Source organism: Pipra filicauda, unplaced genomic scaffold (genome assembly GCF_003945595.2).
Source record: "Pipra filicauda isolate LSUMZ 115617 unplaced genomic scaffold, ASM394559v2 scaffold12_size5214236_pilon, whole genome shotgun sequence".
Lineage (NCBI taxonomy): Eukaryota > Metazoa > Chordata > Aves > Passeriformes > Pipridae > Pipra > Pipra filicauda.
The window spans coordinates 3,202,792-3,220,914 of record NW_024103763.1 but is presented as its reverse complement, the minus strand read 5'-3'; the positions used below and the strand labels follow the sequence as shown (position 1 = coordinate 3,220,914).

General features: G+C 39.3%; 1 protein-coding gene across 3 annotated transcripts in view; it reads right to left on the bottom strand.

Moving 5' to 3' along the window:
* Window positions 1-17,223, bottom strand: part of ADGRG2 (adhesion G protein-coupled receptor G2) — a 64,786-nt gene extending 47,563 nt beyond the window's left edge. The window contains exons 1-3 of one of the 3 annotated variants that reach the window (XM_039377998.1): window positions 17,170-17,188; window positions 14,382-14,497; window positions 5,916-6,034 (exon numbers count right to left, since the gene is read on the bottom strand). In XM_039377998.1, the coding sequence (XP_039233932.1) occupies window positions 5,916-6,033 (118 nt within the window). In that variant the 5' untranslated portion in view covers window position 6,034; window positions 14,382-14,497; window positions 17,170-17,188. Of the gene's footprint in view, window positions 1-5,915; window positions 6,035-14,381; window positions 14,498-17,073; window positions 17,107-17,169 lie in introns of those variants that run through there. The other 2 variants (XM_027738298.2, XM_027738296.2) reach the window with 2 other exon arrangements.
* Between the last annotated feature and the right edge of the window lie 900 nt (window positions 17,224-18,123).

Genomic DNA, 18,123 nt, shown 5'->3' with positions numbered 1-18,123 from the left:
GACCACTCAGTGAATAAAGAATTGGCTGGATAGTCGCACTCAAAACGTTGTGGTCAACAGCTCAATGTCCACGGAGAGACCAGTGACTAGTGGTGTTCCTCGGGGGCTGGTATTGGGACCAGAACTGTTTAACATCTGACATAGACAGTGGGATTGAGTGCACCCTCACCAAGTTCGCCAACAACACCCAGCTGTGTGGTGCGGTCGACACACTGCAGGGAAGGGATGCCATCCAGAAGGACCTTAACAGGCTTTAAGATGGGCCTGTGCAAACATCATGAAGTTCAAAAAGCCAAGTGCAAGGTTCTGTACCTGGGTCAGGGCAGTCCCAAGCACAGATACAGACTGGGCAGAGAACGGACTGAGATAAGCCCTGAGGAGAAGCACTTCAGGGTGTTGGTTGATGAGAAGCTCAACATGACCCAGCAACATGCATTTGCAGCCCAGAAAGCCACCCATATCCTGGGCTTCACCAAAAGCAGCATGGCCAGCAGGTCAAGGGAGGGGATACTGCCCCTCTACTCTGCCCTTATGAGACCCCACCTGAAGTGCTGCATCAAGCTCTGGGGACAAGAGAAGTTGTGGATGCCCCATCCCTGGAAGTGTTCAAGGTCAGGTTGGATGGGGCTCTGATCAGTCTGGCCCAGTGGAAGGTGCCCCTGCCCATGGCAGGGTAGTTGGAATGAGATGATCTTTATGGTCCCTTCTAATGCAACCCATTCTACAACTATATGATTTCTTCCCCAACCCTGAGATTCTTAAATCCTCAGCTGAATACTGGCAGTTACAGCAAGAAAGGTAGAAAACAGCCATATTCTAGTAGAGAATGAGTTTAGGTAACTTTTAGAAAATTTGTTTTGGAGCCACTGGTTTATTTTAAATTCAGCCCTCATTTCCTGTTCTCTATCAGAGAACTTAGTTGCAGAGACATCTGGTCTGTGAATCTCAAATATACTGTGTCATTAAGACAGTGGCAACCTGGAGTTCACCTTGGATAGTAAATGGAATTTGTGGTGTCAACAGTAAATTTACTGGTAAAAAACAATGTGCCAGGCTCATTTACCTGCATTTACCAATGCTGGTAAAACAAGTAGTTCCAGATGATGCCCCAAAAACTGAAACTTGATCATAACTGTTCAGTGATTATAGGTGCCTCATTTCCTCCACTGTCCCAACACAGGAAAGGACAGACTTTTGTAGCTGTAGATGTAAGCTCTTTGGAGCTGACTCTCATTTTGTGGGAATATACACATTCCAATCACATAATCATTATCATGATTGCTTGCTTTTAGGGTGCACACATCAGCAACAAAATAAGAAAAAAGTCCTTTGGAAGGTGAAGTGGAACTACAAAAAAATAAAACAGTCTGGTAGATGCTCAGCCAGTGCAAGAGAATATGTTACTGACACCTTTAAGGAGTCCATTATTTATCAATATAAGCAGACTTTTTATGAATGCTCCAGAGGAGGTTTGGGATTAATCATGATTGGTCAGGGTTGGAAAGCAGAAAAAGATTGGTCAACATAGGAAAAAAAAGCTTTTCCATTAGCTCTGCTGCAAAAAGACAAACTTCCAGGCAATTTGGATCAGGGTTTTTTTTCCAGGGCAAGTTACATTCATAGTCCTAGTTAGCTGTCAAGATCACAGCCAGGTCTTCTGTAATTTCAAGCAACCAGAGCACCATCTTTCATCAGGCCAATTCTGACAACTTTTCTGTCTCTTGAGCTCAGAGCTCTCAAATTTCTTTTTCAATAGCAACAAATGAAAACATGAAGAAAGTTCCTAACTTCCAAGTGCAGCTTTATAGGTACAAGCTACCAGAAAACATTCTAAACACAAAATATATCAATCCAGTTACATCGATATCTATTCTTGTTGCATACTATAGCTTCAAGACTTCCTCTGTGACACTAATTAGCAAAAACCTTTCACAACCCCGAATCATTCCTGAAGTTCAACATACATCATGTAGGTGCCATGCAAGGCTATAGACCAAACAAAAAACTCTCTGAGTACAGACTGAATTAGGTGAAAATCCTAATGAGCAGACAGTGGATTTTGAATGGTGAGATAATTCTTAGATTGGTTCTAAGTGGCAATGGAAAAGAAAAACACACTTGACCCAACAGCAAGCAGTAGAATTATTTCCCGTCTGCCCAACCCCACAGCATGAATTCACTCATTCAGTTCAGCCTCTTGTCAGAGTCTAAAAGCAGAAGTTCAGCATGGAAAACTAATTTTTAAAACAGCTTAAAAGCTGGGGTGACAAAGACTGGATGGGAGAGGAAATTGTCCCAGAAGATAAGATTTTTAGATACAGGCTCAAATGTACCTTCCATTTTTAGTAAAAGGATTGCTACAATTAAAATAGATCTGCCAATTTACAGCACGGACAGATCATGAGGAAACCGATTTTATAAAGGAAACAGCTAGCTAGTTATATGCCAACACTTGTGACACAGTCTCTCCAAATAAAAATAATTGCTCAAGTCTTTCATTATTAAGTGGGAATTCTGCTGAATGTTTTGAAAAATTTGATGCAGCTGCTGTTCCTCAGAGTATATGTCAGAAATATACTTGCATGACTCACATAGCTTCCAAAATTCCTGTAAGAAATCTTGAGCATGCAGACATGGCCAAAGTGACTGGTTTCCTGACACATCTTCAAAACCTGAAGTCACTGTTAACTATCCAAACTGACAGACTGGAAAACTATTTCTGAGCAAAAATATTAACCAAAACTTGAAGTATCATCATCAGACTTTACTTTGGAAGTGAGAAAATGGTGAGAGAGGCTTGATTTCATGTTAAATGTTAAATTAGTGTTGATGTGCCAATAGTGAATTAAAGGGCTGCTAAATCCTATTACATTATTTAGGGGAACTGACACATCAAAGTTGTCAAGGGAAGCAGAGTGGGCATACACTTGCAGATGAAAACAGTCTTAAGGCAGGTAGCCAACAGAAATTATACAAAATGACAACAATCTGGTGATGATTCTTCTGGTCTGCTTTATATAATTAAAAAAGACTGCTGTTGATCAATATGCAAGGACTGAAGAATTAATTTAAAGTAGCAAAAGTATTTACATAGAGAGGTCTAACCTTCTGGAAACTGGAAAGGCTGGCCCACTTTGCTCTAAACAGTTATAAAAAAAAGTGCCAAAAACTGGTGCCAAAGTAAAGAGAATAAATACCAATACTATCTGAAATGTTATAAGAAAGGTTTGGAAAATTTCACATGCTTTATCTACCCAAAGAATGCCGAAAAAGCCCAAAGGAAATCATAACCATAGTCAGAAAATGCACTTTGCTGTTCCAAGTGGAATATGTGCAGTACAGCATTATGCTAGAAATTTATTATCAGTATTATCTTGGCTAAGTCTCTGATATGTGGGTGCATGCCATGTAAGTAGGAGACAACTTCACATTAAAGCCTTTGGAAGTTCTGTTAATCATCACTTATTTTCTCTAGTAATGGTACTTGTGGGCTGTGTCCCACCCTTGACCACAGAACTGAGGAGCTGGAACTGGCTGTGCTCATACTGTGGCATTCCTGACTTATAATTAGTTTCCTTGGGTCCAGACAATACAGAAAAGTATCCATGAACACACCCTTATCACCACAGCACAAAAAAGGTAGCATAGTAGGAAGAACGCTCCAAACATCTCTAGAGTAAGTAAAATTACTGTGTGGGGGGGAAATGACAATTTGGAGTGAAAGAAACTCCATGCAATAGTAATTGTGGGCCGATTTTTCAATGTCATTTGCTGTATTTGGGCACATAAGCCCTTTTAGACATGCAAATTTTTCCTTATTCCTGTATTTAACTCTAACAGATGCAAAAGTTGGGGTTTTTAACCTCACTAGAAATAAAAGCATTCACTTAATAAGTATATTCTCTTAAGCCCTAAAAGAAATCCTAAAACACATGTGCATACTTCCAAATGTTTAAAATAAACTTTCTGAGAATGAAAACAAACAAAAAATGCAATATCTTTCTTTTTTTCAAACATTTTTAGATGGTGATAATTGATGTCTTTACAAGAGATATCCAATTATAGATAGGAAGAATTACACATACAGGAGCAAATCCTCTCAGTACATGAGCACCAGTGTTATTTTCCTTATATTACTAATAACCACTGTGTCAGTATAGTTGAGCATTAATGCAGTCAAGTATTCTAATGAAAAAGTATAGTAACAAGTTTATGTGTCTGCACAATCTGGCTTTTAACCAGTAACAACAGTCATTAACTTCCTTGCAAGTGTTTGCCACCTGTAACACATTTGGCTTGCCACAGTCCATTAAAATGACGTCAAAAGAATCTTGTATACTAATATATTCCATCTAGAGCTCATAAATGTTCTTTATAAAAAGTTTAAAACTCTAAACTTTCTACAAGGGGGTCACTTGATTCTGCTTAACATTTGGAACTCTGAAGGTAAGAACTGTTTCCTCAAAATTAATTTCATCCTTTCTTTTTATTTACAGTTGTATTTGTTTATCTGAGGATAAACTATGCCATGTTTTCCAGTGTCCTAGGCATCAGAAAAAACACAAGCAGTTATTCTCTTTTCATATTTTTTGGAGAACACACATACTTTGGCACCTCAGATGTCAGAACTGAGTAGAGATGCTGCTGACAGTACTAACAGCCTAAAACAAAAAAAAACCAATAAAATAGGATGAAACCATAAATATGCCCTTGTGTCTGTCTAGCTTTTCTTGAAGGATTTCTGACATTTGCAAGTGATACAGACGTGAAAAACAAAGTCCCTCTTTGCTTGCTTCCTCAGAACTCTTCTATGACATCTGTCCACCTGCTGAGCAGCTCTGTCCTTTTCACTATTTGAAGCACAAGACGTTAAAACCTCTACATCTTAGTAGCAGTTTTATCACCTGAATGTCAGATTCTCTCTCAATAAAATCATTTTATGAAAATTACTATATTTGGAGAATTAGAATCAGAATTTGTCTAGTCACTAAACTTATGAAATCTCATTGCTTGTACAATGTTGTTAAGCAGGTACATCTAAATTTAAAAAAAAATAGCAATAAATTTGAACTGAAAGAAGTTCTGACCTTCTAAAGTAAAAGCATGCCATGACACAGAAAGCAGCTTCTGAAACTAGCATTAAGTACATGGCAAAAAACACTTCCAATTTTTTAATACCTCGAGCACATTACTAACATGATAAACGTATTACACACTATTGATATACAGAAACATTATGAATGACAAGCACTGTTATCTTTATCAGCTGAGGTCCAGAGTAGTGACAGACTAACCATCAGTTTACAGAATAGCCATGAGAAATTACTTTACCTCACACAAAACATTACAAAAGTTATCCAATTTGTACAAAAACCTTATAAAGTTATTTTTTCATTTACTGTTATAGAAAGAGCATAAATTGCCAAGTTCAAATGTGTCATTTCTGTTACATGTTTTGGACCTTACTACCTTCTCCTTAGCCATATTCAGATCAAGAGAATGCAGATGTTCTATGCTCATACACACCCTAAATAGAGTGAAGCTCAAAGAATTTTGTGGTGTTTTTGTAAGAACAGTGTAAAAGATTTAACAATATGTTCGGAAAATAGGAACACTTGCAGTTTAAAAAAATGGCAAGAAAATCATTTGTCTTGTTATGACATATTGTGTTTTAGTTATCTCCTCATCCATAACCTAAAAGAAGTTACTACCAATGAGTTTTTATGAAAACATAAAAAGCATCCAAAATGCTAAGCGTCAATTGGTTCATTTCTTGTTAGTGACGGTTTTTCCTCATCATTTCAAGAGGGCAAAAACTTTCCTGTTCTAAATACATTCAAAAGTCCTATTCATCAAGATGAATGTGATTTATTTGGAATACCAACACTAGACAAATCAGGAAAAAATTCTCTTACCTTTGCCTGCTGTAGCCAGGAACAACTGAAGTAAAAGGACTGCTTGAAAAATCCTGAATCTCAAGAAAATGTCCTGTATTCTGCCAACACAGCAGTGCTGTTTTCCCCAGACAACCATTCTAGAAGAAAATAAATAAATAAATAAACCAAAATGACTAGAAAAAGTGTAGGTATGTGGACATTATGAAAAATTATGTTTCCAACATAAGAGTATAAGTCTTTTCAACCCCGTTATACTATTGGTCATATATTGTACAGAGATGCACAAATACTCTGTATATTGCCAAGACACTAAGAAAGAAAGAGCTGTTTGCTGAAAGGAAAAACAAAAATAAAACCAAAAAACCTCATTTGAGCTCTAATTCTCCAAAGACTCACAAATACATCAGAGCATGATTCCTTGCACAAATAAGACTTTCAACATTTGAAAAACAAACAAACTAAACCTCCAAAAGATATCATGGCTGGGCTTCGTGAACGAAGATTTGGGGAGGGCTCTACCCACGTTTGTTACAAGCGCACTGGTGGCTAAAAAGGCCAATAGGAGACAGACACATCTGGTTGCAAAAGGCGCAGCAGAAGGAAGACATACACACAAACAAAACACACAAAACCCCAAACAAACAAACCCAACTAAAACCTGGCAGAGCAAGCATGGAGAGCTTATCCAAAAGCTTTGTTAATCTCATCAAGAATGTAAGAAAACATCTCTTCAGTCCCCTACCCACATGTAGGGGACTCCCATGTGACATTTTAACAGAAGCACTGTGAACTCCTAAGGAAGAAGCAAGACTTTGATTCCCAATCCTCATGTCTTTCTCAAGACAAGAAGCTACTGAAAAAAAAAAAAAAGAAATGCCACAAGTCACTGTGGGCAGCAAGATCATGGAGAATACCAGGAACATCTGGTTTGCCCACATTTCTTCCTGGTGATGGTTGTCTAACGGGAGCAACAGGACATGGTGTTGGAAAAAGAATGTGCCTCCTATTATGAGAGATAATGCTCTATGAAATGACACAATTTTTTAAAGATCTTTTCAAAAAAAGATATATCTGAATATTTTGCACACTGAAAGAAACATTAAGTAAACATTCTGGTGCTCTCTGCATGCATTAATTTTTACATAAAAAGGTTTAGAGATACATAGTTGCAAGTGCCTCTGTAATTGATTCTTGAAACAAAGGCACAGCAGTAACCTTTACATATTGACTATCTTTAATAGATCAGCTTTATGGTAGAACAGAGCATTCTGCACGACACCAGAAGTTTAATTTTGCAATCACAAGCCTGGTGCATGTATGAGTGTACTGGTTAGCAATCCTCCTGCTCCCAAACTGCACTGTGCTTCTGTACATGTTGTATCAGGCTGCAGTAGGTTCAGGCACTGTAAATGGTGAACTTTTCAGGAGCTGTAAATTTGTGTTAAGGTTAGGGCTAAAATGTTTTGGGTTTTTTTTTTCAAGTATTCACACAAATTTAAATATTTGTTGATATAAAATGGTTGTTATGGGCTGAAGTCTGCAAGAGAAGTGCTAGAGGAATAAACTGAGAAACAGTGAAGTTGCTAGTTGATTGATATTTTGGAAACTGATTAAATGTACATGCAATAAATTATACACATGTAACAACATAGCATAGGATGCATAAAGCAAAGGTTTCTCAAAAATTAAGAGCACTGCAACATTGTTGCCAGTGTTTTAAATAATTACATTGTATTACATAGCAAAAAAAAAGGCAATACAGATTGCATTAAAAAACACAGATCTGGATGATTACAATACTGCTTCCACAAAAATCAAACATACTAAAACTGACAGAAAATAAGTCGTATGCTAAAACAGTGGTCATAGCTAATACACACAATCCCATGCAGGAACAGATCAAAATGAAACAAAAACAAGTAAAAAAAGCATGAAATGTCAAAGGCAGGATAGCTTTCTAAAGATCCACAGGAAACATGTTCAAATCTGTCTTCAGCTTGTTTCTCTGAATGCCTAAAAATCATATATTAATAAAGTTGTTCGGTCAGCAAACGAAGTAGCACAATTACATTAATTATTCTAATGATAATGATGACTGTCATGCTTAAATACATCTGTCAACTTCACGGATTGTGCATCTACAATATAATTTTCTAGGGTTAAAAGAGATACCCATCCAAAAGCCATGTTTCCTTTCTCTGCTTACTCACGCTTCCCATTCTAGTCTCAAATTAGGTCACTTCCAAGCAAAACCAAGCTGTGCATCTATTCTTCCATGTTATGGGGAAATCTCTTCCTTTGTACACTAAACCATCTATCCACAGTAATGTATTTAGAAACGAAAACAAACAAAAATTCCAGCACACCTTGTCTCTACTACGTTGACATCAAGAGTTGAAATGTGAATGGGATGGAGTTCCACAAGTTTAGCCACTGATGCCAGCGAGTACTGAGGCAAACTGCTTGCTTTGTGTCACATATGATGCTGATTTGGAATGCTCCTATATTCCCTGCATTTAGTTTTCTCCTTAAGCCTCAGTTCTGCAAACACACATGAAATGAGCTGACAAGACAAAGGTTTATTCCTGAATCATCAAACATGCCTTCTATTTGGTCTGGTAGATCTCATTGGGCAATAATGTTAGTGTCCCATCCACCAGAAATAACAACTGCATTACAGCAGTCTAAATTTGAGGACAGGAGCCAAGCAATTCCTTGTTCTGACTCCAGCTCTGCCTGAGCACTATGTAGCCCTTAGGAGTCTGAATGGACCTTACTCTAACTCTTCCGGAGTGAGCTTTGCTAATATTTGTCCAGTGTTTAAATGAAAGGCTGTAATAAATACTTTCTCTACATTTAGGGTTTTATTTCATCTGGGTTTTTTGACCACTTTTTTTGTTCTCACTTCCTGAGATGGGCCCAAGCAAAGACAAGTGGGGACAGATGCGAGCTTCTTGTTGACTGAACACAGTCACATTAAGAACTTTGAAACTATTTGAAGCTATGAATGAAGATTAATATCACAGGGAAAGCAATAAAATCCAGATAGCAGGAAACTGAGTAAATGTATAAAGTGAAATAGTGACATGGTCACAGCTCAATTGACTTTTTGCAAGACTTTGTACATTTACACTAGCTCAAGATTGTTCCAAGTCTGGATAAAATATACAATTAAAAGAGTTGGGAAAAAAACATTGGCATTCTTTTCTTTTTGCAACAATGCTGTTTAGCCATTACTAAAGAAAAAGATGCTTTGATAGATTTTTTTAAAGGAAAAATACACCAAGATATAAAATATGACTTCACCATAGCCACTATGTTCCTCTTAAACTTAAGTCTTTCTCTGTATTAGAATCCTAAAGCTTTACTCTTGATGATCCTAAACAGTAATGTAACTGCAAATATATAGTTGAGAATTGGGTGTAAGTGATTCTTTGCATTTGTTATTCATTTTGCTCATTTGTTCAAATGAACACTTTTATTGTTCTTTATAACAGATGACTCAGAGAGCATGAATATGCATAGTTTTTGCAGTTGGATGAAAAATTTTCACTTGTAAATCAAGCAAATCTAATCGAGTACAACAGTTACTGAGCCAGTCAAGAGTGGGAAAGAATTCTATGCACAGACTACACGTAAAGATGTAACAGGCTGCCTTTACTTTCTCACTTACAACAAGTCACTTTTACTTACAAAGAGCTAAGTGTCCGAAGTAGACAAGAACATAAAACATTTCTTTATGGGCAGCAGAAAAGATGGAAATTGAGAAAATAAAGGCTCAAGCATAAATCTGCTCTCTCTTGTTTGTTCTCCATGAAGAGTGCTCTGTTTTGACCAATCACAATCTTCTAGTATTAGCACCCAGGTTTCACAAAGTTTCATACCATCTTATTAAGTTGAAAGTCAAACTAGAATTGACAGAACTTTTCTTAAAACAAATGAACACATATAGTTTTAAAAATTAGATGGTTATTTTGTATGTTGTGTTACACATGATGCAGTTCTGCATTAATATTACATTCTCTAGAAATTAAAGAATTTAGTGGAAGCAAAGACAGGAAGATGGTATAAGAAGGAGTCTGTATTCTTATCATTAATATTAATTAGCTTATACCATGCTATTTTACTTTACTGCTTTCCAAGTGTGTACCTACAGGTGACATATCAAGACATATAGGACTTACCTTCAGCAACTGCTTGCCTTGTATTACATCAGATATATTTTCTATATGACTGAAGCCAAAGAAAGTGCAAAACATAAATACAGCTGTTGTGTTCCGTAGTGTATTTTGTTAAACCACTTTTTGAAAAATACATGTAAATTTCACAATTCCTGTTGAAAATATCTAATTACTGGCAGTCTTTAACATTTAATAAGCTGTTATGCCAAGTTTTAGCCAGAGCAGGTTCTCACTGCCAATGCGTAAATTGTTGGTTACAGAAACTTATGACCCAAAGCAATCATTCATTTACTTCTAATCGTGCTGTCTGCTGCTGCACTTCAAACTCTTTTGTTCAGGTCACACTTATTTCAGTCATAGTGTCTGTGCTTCATTCTGTCTTCTGTAGTTATCCCCTATAAAAATTTTGGATTTTAATAAAAATATTTCCCAAATGTAGAGAAGCTACTGCTGAGGAGGAGGGTAATAATGAATGGTAAGCTTCTGACCACTGTTCTGTAACAGTCTGCCTTATTCAAACCTATACCAGGTGACAGAAGGCTAAAAAGAGTAAGAGAAACAAATCATACTGCCCAGGTATGAGAACTTTTCGATGTCTTTAATTACTTTCAAAAATGTAAGACTGTAGACTTCTTCCATCAACCCTTTATATTTTCCAGACTGGAACCAAAATGCAGTAAAGTTCGTATGTTATTTTTAAATTTTGGCTGAAGCAACTGAGATGTAATAGGGAGGACGCTTATGTTGGAAAGTCTTATGTCACTGTGAATCTTGGCACACACAGTATTCACTGACTTAACAGCAGAAGTAGCACCATTGATTTTAAAATGTTGTTCCATAGGGGGGGTTATGTGTTTTTCCAGAAGACAGTATTATTAGGATTATTATTGTCCGATAATAGCTTGATTTTCATTAATTTTCTCCAGTGTTAATCACGGCTGTAAAAACAGGCATACATATGTGTTCTACATATAGTCACTTCATGTAGAACATCAGTTTTTTCTAAGACTGTAATGGTAATGTGCTCAAGGACCTTCCAAAGATGTCCTCCTGACATAAATCTTTACTGTTTTCAAAGATATTAATTATTTTACTTTTTAATAAGTTGGCTTACAGAGAGCAACAAGCCACTTAGCTACAGACACCAGTCACCTGCAAAACTCATGGCTCGCTGGTCCATTTCTTAATAGAACTAAACAGGAGGAAGAACCCTCTGAGAAACCCATTCTTTTGTTTAGTCTTTCAATGCTGCAGGATAGCGGCATCAGAAAGACCTTTTAATATATTTTATTTGGCAACTATCAAGTTGTGCAAGCCAAGGTCTGCCTTCAGTCCAACTCATAGATCTCCCCTTAGATTCATGTAAAAGTGCAAATTTAATCACTAAGCTCTGCATAAGTGAATTCAGGAGTGTGGTATGCTATTGGATGGCTCTCCATCATGGACATCAGTGCCAAAACAAAGCACTTTTGGTACTTAATTCTGTTGTACAGCAACTTGTGCCCTATGTAGTGCAAAAATGGAACAGGGGACAATAACAAGCAAGTTTTTGTTCCCTCTCATCCACATTGGAAACGTTTCACTTCTTCATATGCAATTGCCACCTGGGAGATGAACAAGAGGCCTCTCTCTAGCTCTTACAGAAGTTTTACACTATCCAGGAAATCCTTGTCTGTGTTGTATATTCCCTCGAGAGCCCACACTCCATTAAATCTTCCAGAGCAAACTAAAAAGCCCTTCAGTGACAACACCTCAGCAGGTTTCCACTTCAAAGAGTTTACAAGGTGATGTGTGAGAAGCAGAGATGTAATAAAAGTAGTTATGTTTGTCACATCTGGTTATTTCAACTTCAGGTTGTTTACATTTTCATTAATAATACTTAGGGTTTAAAGGTATATTGGTTTAATGGAGGAGGAAACCACAAAACGTGTTCTGCAGTGTAGAAGACTGCAAATACAACAAAGACCACATTACAGGTGCATCAAATAAGATTAAAGGAACACTAGACATGCACCTTGAGCCATGTAAAGCCATGAGAAAGGGTGTACAAAGGTATAAGCATAAAAAAAAAAAAAGCAGACAAAAAGTTTTGGAAAGCCTTTATATTCAGTTACAGGACTTGAATTTGCTGCAGAGATAAAGAGGGAAGGACAAAGACTTTCCTAAAGCTCAAATATTCAAATAGGTGAGTAATGTAAGCAGGCTGTGAAAATCAAGCAGGGCCAGGCATGCCAGAAAGAAGACTGTCCAGCTCATGCTTTCAATTTTCCTACTTTTCAAAAATGAGTTCTGAAAGTTTCATCTTACTGTAAGTGGGGGAAAAGAAAAAGTAACTAGTGGTTTCTGCTCACTCATCTCCACTCTCCTTTCCATGCTCCCTTGGCTTGAACAGCAACACCCTAAAAAAGAAATTATATTGTGATTTCATCCTAGGCCTCACTTTATGGACTTAACAGATCTCTTGGATCTTGCACTTGGAGCTGTTAAAATTTCTCTTGAAGCTGAGAAGCACAATATTTAGTGGAGGTTTCTGGTTAGTTTTTTTTTCTTTTAAACAACCTCGCAGACTCTTTCAGTCAACAGCCCACTGACCAAAACTAATAGTTTGTACTGAAGAAATAAAACCCATCAGTTTGGAAAGATGTATGCACTGAAGCAAGCACCTTCCAAAGTCCTGCTACAACTCTGTTTTGGGATATGGCATTGCTACCCTACACGGCCTAAGGAAATACAGCTACTTTGGCACTTCAGTCTTCACATGGAGTAAATATCTAGGGGACCTCTATTAAGACATTCTGATCCTCCTTTAGCACTCCTCCTTCTTAGGGTCAATATAAGTCTACGTGAGGGAACAGGAGATGGTACCACTGCCAGGACAAACCCCATAATCAATTGTTAGGGAAAGAAAGGAGGTCAGATTTCTGACTGGAGCCCACATTAGACTACTACAAATGAAACAAGTTAGTCAATAAACATTCTCAAACACTTGAAAGTCATCACACAGGCGAGTAGATGACTTCAAACCAATTTCAGAAAAATTTATTTAAACTAGAACCATTTCTGTGTGTAGCCCCCACAATCACATCAGCTCAAAAAATTTACTTTGTACGACTACACTCCACATGGCTTTTTTCATCATCACCACCTCTACAAAAAAAACTGATTAGCCTTCTTAGAAATAAACCACATGCTGACTTGCTGAAACACAGATAAGGATGAAAAAGGGAAAGCATTTTTAATTCAAGTTATATGAATACTTGGCTTATGCTATGAATAAGTAATGATGGAAAAAAGTCACTTCAAAACATGAAGTCCATCAGAAAACCATTCAATCAGCTTATGTCCATAATTAATTTGGTGCAAAAGAAAGAAAGATACTCAAAGTCTGGTTGGGAACTTGGAAATTAAACGTGGAATTTGGCAACATTCACAGTCAAGCATGCCCAGATATCTAATAAATCCAGGCAGAGGGACACAGTAATTTTTTCTCTAAAGAAAGGGACTTACTATGAGAAGATTTAAAACACTAAAAGCATCAGTAAAAAGACGTTGAGTTTTGTTGTGTGTGCACAATAACATCTCCATAATGAGCATACTCACATTACTCATTGTCTTACTATTTCTACCATTTCTGAACGTGTCACATCTTGTCAAACATGACAACTTCTGGCAAACCTACTGATGGATCTCTGAGATCTTAACTCCTCGAAGATTCCTTTAAGGAACAGTATAAATGAGAACATACTCAGTGCTTAATTTGTGAGTGGCTGTTCTTTTTTGGTAACTAAGGCATCACTTGAGGTACTCATGCAAATTTCAGAAAACAAAAATGTGATAAATTCTAGTAATTTTCTCTAAATTCTAAAGAGTGAAAAAGTATTTTAAGTAGACTGGGGAACTTTATAAACTACTTCTTTTCTGTATACTGTTCCACCTAGTATAACTGACATTGTACGGTTTTCTTTTAAACAAAAAGAAGTTAATCATGTTACAAACTGTGTTTTTTCTATGAGATGATAAGAACACTTATGAGATGATAAGCCAGCAGAAGAAGACCTAGAAGGGAAGAAAAAAGTCACTGTTTTTATAAGGCACTAGCTGAAAAGCAGCTGTTGTGTCAAACAATAATTATATTTCTGTGCTACAGTGCTCATTGACAAAAGTGCAGAGAATAAAAATAGATAAAACCAGAAAATGCCAAGTCTGGGACTCGAACTGCCAGGCACACTTAAAATCTTGTATCAGTTCCACTACGTAATACCTGCAATAAAACTGTCCTGAAGCTAATGTAAGTAACACTCACCTGTGGTATACAAAATGTTCAGCTCATAGCTGAAGATAAATCACGCAGGGAGGAGCTTGAGATCCATTTTTTTTGTCTTTGATATAATGTCAGCTACAAAGGATCGTTTTTCCATCCTGAACAACAATAAATTTCAAAGGTATTTGAAATTTGAACACAAAAGGAATGTAAGACTCCCAAATAATTGAGTCCTATTAATTAACATATAGTTACACAAGCCTATCCTTTTCATAGAACAATTATAAATCCTTTCCAAATTGTAACTCCAGCAATTCATGACTGGAAAGAATAAGATCCTCATAATTCTGAGAAATGGTTCACTCTTTTTATGTTCATAAGATGAGTAGCACCCACCAACAAACGAATATTCTCTAAATCCATGCATCTGGAAAAGAGCAAAGCTTTTAACTGAACCTAGATACAAAAGCACTACTAAACTTGCCATTTATCAGAAAGCTAACAGTTCAGGCCAAATACCTTATTCATGTTGAAGTCTACAAGATTAATTGTATGAGCTACCCTTATTTTGGCCTTCAAATAATCTAATCTAGTGTTCCACTGAAAACATAAAATTCTCAAGTGTAGTGATCAGTTTTAAACCTATACTCTGTTTGCCAAGGCCACTGATCACGTTACGTAATAAGAACTAAAAATTGTCCAAATGTAAGAAGAGTTATTCTCTCACAAAGTCCAAAACTTTCACAATCTGCCAACTCTCTGCAGTTATCAGTGGAACACCTGACTAAAAGCATTCACAGCACAAAACCCATATAAATTGAGTAATTAACTTGAGAATGGGAATTTAGTCCTTTATCTCTCTCCAGCTGGCCGTAATTTGAGTCAGTTTCTGTATTATTCTGATGTATTAGAAAGAGAGTTTAACATTAAATTTGGAAGGCACTGAAGAAAAAAAACATGCTCGCAACTTCCACTTGATCTACAGAATTACCTTAAGCTGCTAAAGTAATATTAATAAAGATATCAATAACATTAGTTCACTTGGTGTCTGACTGCCACAGCAGACATAACATAATACTATCTTACAGAGTAAAGTAGAAAATTTTGTGGCTCCAATTTGTATCTAAGCAAGTTTGTTTACATGCACTTTCTTTCCTGCACCCTCTTTCAAAGCATTTAGCTTTGGAGGTTGCTTTCATCATTAAGTTGTAAGTGTGCTTCCACAGTGAAGACAAGTACTTGCAGATCCTCCTAAGCAAAGACATGTTTTCTGTTCTTTAATCCCACAAACACATCACTGGTCACCCATCAGAGGAACAAATCCCACTTGTTTCCCCCATGGAAACAGTTACAGGAGTATGCTTTCCAGCTCAGGCATAACCTTAAACTTTAAAGCTTAAGAGCAGGAATATCAACTTGCGCAGCTCTCATCTAGTGATGGTGGTCACTGTTAGCCTACGCAAGCAAAAAGGAGAAACGTGTCCTGAGTAGAGACACATAATACCAGCTTTACTTTTTCAGCACATGTGACAGAGCTGAGGACACAACTAATTTGCTTTGGGATTGAATAACACTTAGATCTGCATGTTAGAGGTTATAAACTCTATTTTGGCTCATGTTGAAGCTCATTCTATCACACTTTCAGCATTACTATAACTGACTTAAGCAGGGAGATTGGACCAGATGACCCAGAACGGTTCCTTCCAACCTTACTGATTCTGTGATTTCATACAAGTCAAACCCAGCCTGGGCCTGTACAATCACACGTTTAATTTGCTGGATAAGCATACCTTGAACCAGTTCACAAGCATTTCTTCCACATTTCCACATAAATCAATGCAAGACAGTAACACAGTAAAAGCAAGTGTTCAGTGCTGTTATAAGTACTACCCACGAATGACAAAATGTATACACTTGTAAAGCAAACATAAACTCAGTCGAAAAAGGATGCTTCTGATACACTTAGCCAGCAGAGGTGACAAAACCCCAGACAAATAAACTCCTCGGAATAATTATTGTGCACAAAAGGTGACTCTGAAGACATCTTACTTTCAATGATGTAGGTTTCCTTGCAGAAAGCATGTGAAAGAAGCAGAAAAAACTTTTAAGCTGAGTATATTCTCTGCACTCGTTCCCACAGACAACGCGTGTGAGAGCAAACCCCGACCCAGCCGAGCAAAACACTCCCCAACGGGACGCTGCCCCGGTTCTTTCGTAAACCACATTCAAACCCTACTGACGCGTCGGCCAAAATCATTTACTTTCTAGGCCAATTTAAACACGCTACTGAAAATTTCTCGCCGTTGATTAAGCGCTTAAAAGACGACTGGAAAGATGATGGAAACCTCCCCACCGGCAGCACGGAGAAATGTTACCTGCGTGGTGCCCTCAGCACAGACTCCGGACGGGCTCTCTCGGCCCCGCACCGGCCCCGCGCGAGTCACAACGGCCCCGCAGCGCTCGGCCCTGACCCCCCCGGGCCGCGCTTCCCTCGGCCCGGCGACACCCGCAAGTGCCACTCCGGGAGACGGATCTGTGACTAAGCGGTAGCCGCGGGACTGCGCTGCGGAGGTCGGAGCCATCCGACCTGCTCGGTCTCCCTCCCTCCCTCCGCCCGCCACCGCCGCCCCCGCGGGACCCCTCCGCCATCACCCCGCTCGTCCCTCCGGGCACGGTCGGCGGGAAAGCCCAGCCCCGGGGAACCTCTGGCGCCCGGCTCCGGAGAGCCGCTCACCTCCGCCCGGCTCGGGGCGACTCCCATCCCCGCAGCCGGCCGGGCTGCCGGTCCCTCCTCGCCCTCGGGAGCCCCGCGAGCCGAGCAGCCGCTCACCTGGCGCCGGGCGACCGCCCGTCCTGTCCGTGCCGCCCGTCCTGACCTGTCCCGTCTGTGCTGTCCCTGTGTCCCGTCCCGTCCCGTCCCGCCCCGCTCGCTCAGCACTGGGCACAGCGGAGGCGGCGGCGGCCCCGGCAGCTGTGGCAGCCGCTGGACAGGGGGCGGAGGCAGGCGAGGGAGGTGCTGCGGGAAGCCGAGGGAACCCGGCGCGGCGGCGGAGCTGCCCGGGAGCGGCCCCCGCGCCCCCTCGGCCTGGCGGGCTCGGCCCCGCCCGGCGGCCCCGCGGGTGCGGGCGGTGTCCCGGGAGCTGTGGGCAGCGCAGGAGGAGAGTGGCTGGCCCGCGGCAGGCTGAAGGCAGCGAGCAGTAAGCTGTAAGCGTGGGGACACTATGCCCGGACACAGCAAACTCGGGCGGAGGGAACTACCGCTCCTGATAAACTGTTTCAAATTCTTTGGTGGGCAACTTGTTCGGTGTTAAAATAGCCTTTTTTCTTGTATGGTTCGCCTTAAGCCCTAACGTAAACGTAATTTTTCAGAATTAGCAGCCTTCATTTAATTTCAGTAAGATTGATACTTTCAGTGGGTAGCGTAAATGAACTTTGTAAATCGTAAATTGACTTAGCTACCAGGTCAGCAGTAAGCTGAAACTGTGGCCCTTCTCTTCCCCTTTCTAATTGCTTGGAATGAAACATATTCTGAAAATGCAGCATTTTCAGTGACTTATTTAATACCAAAATTTTTAGGAACTACTCCCTGCATGTGAGGAGGAGCTTTGGTCATTAGACACTGCTGAGAAGAGCTTGGCTCCAGGGCATAGCTGGGGAAAGCGCATCCATAGGGATGTGCTTTAGGAGCTTTAGGTAACAACTCTTCTCGGTGTTACTGAAAAGATAAGACAGGGGCAAACTCTACAAACTCCACAGTCAGTAGGTCTTCCTGAGGATGCAGAGT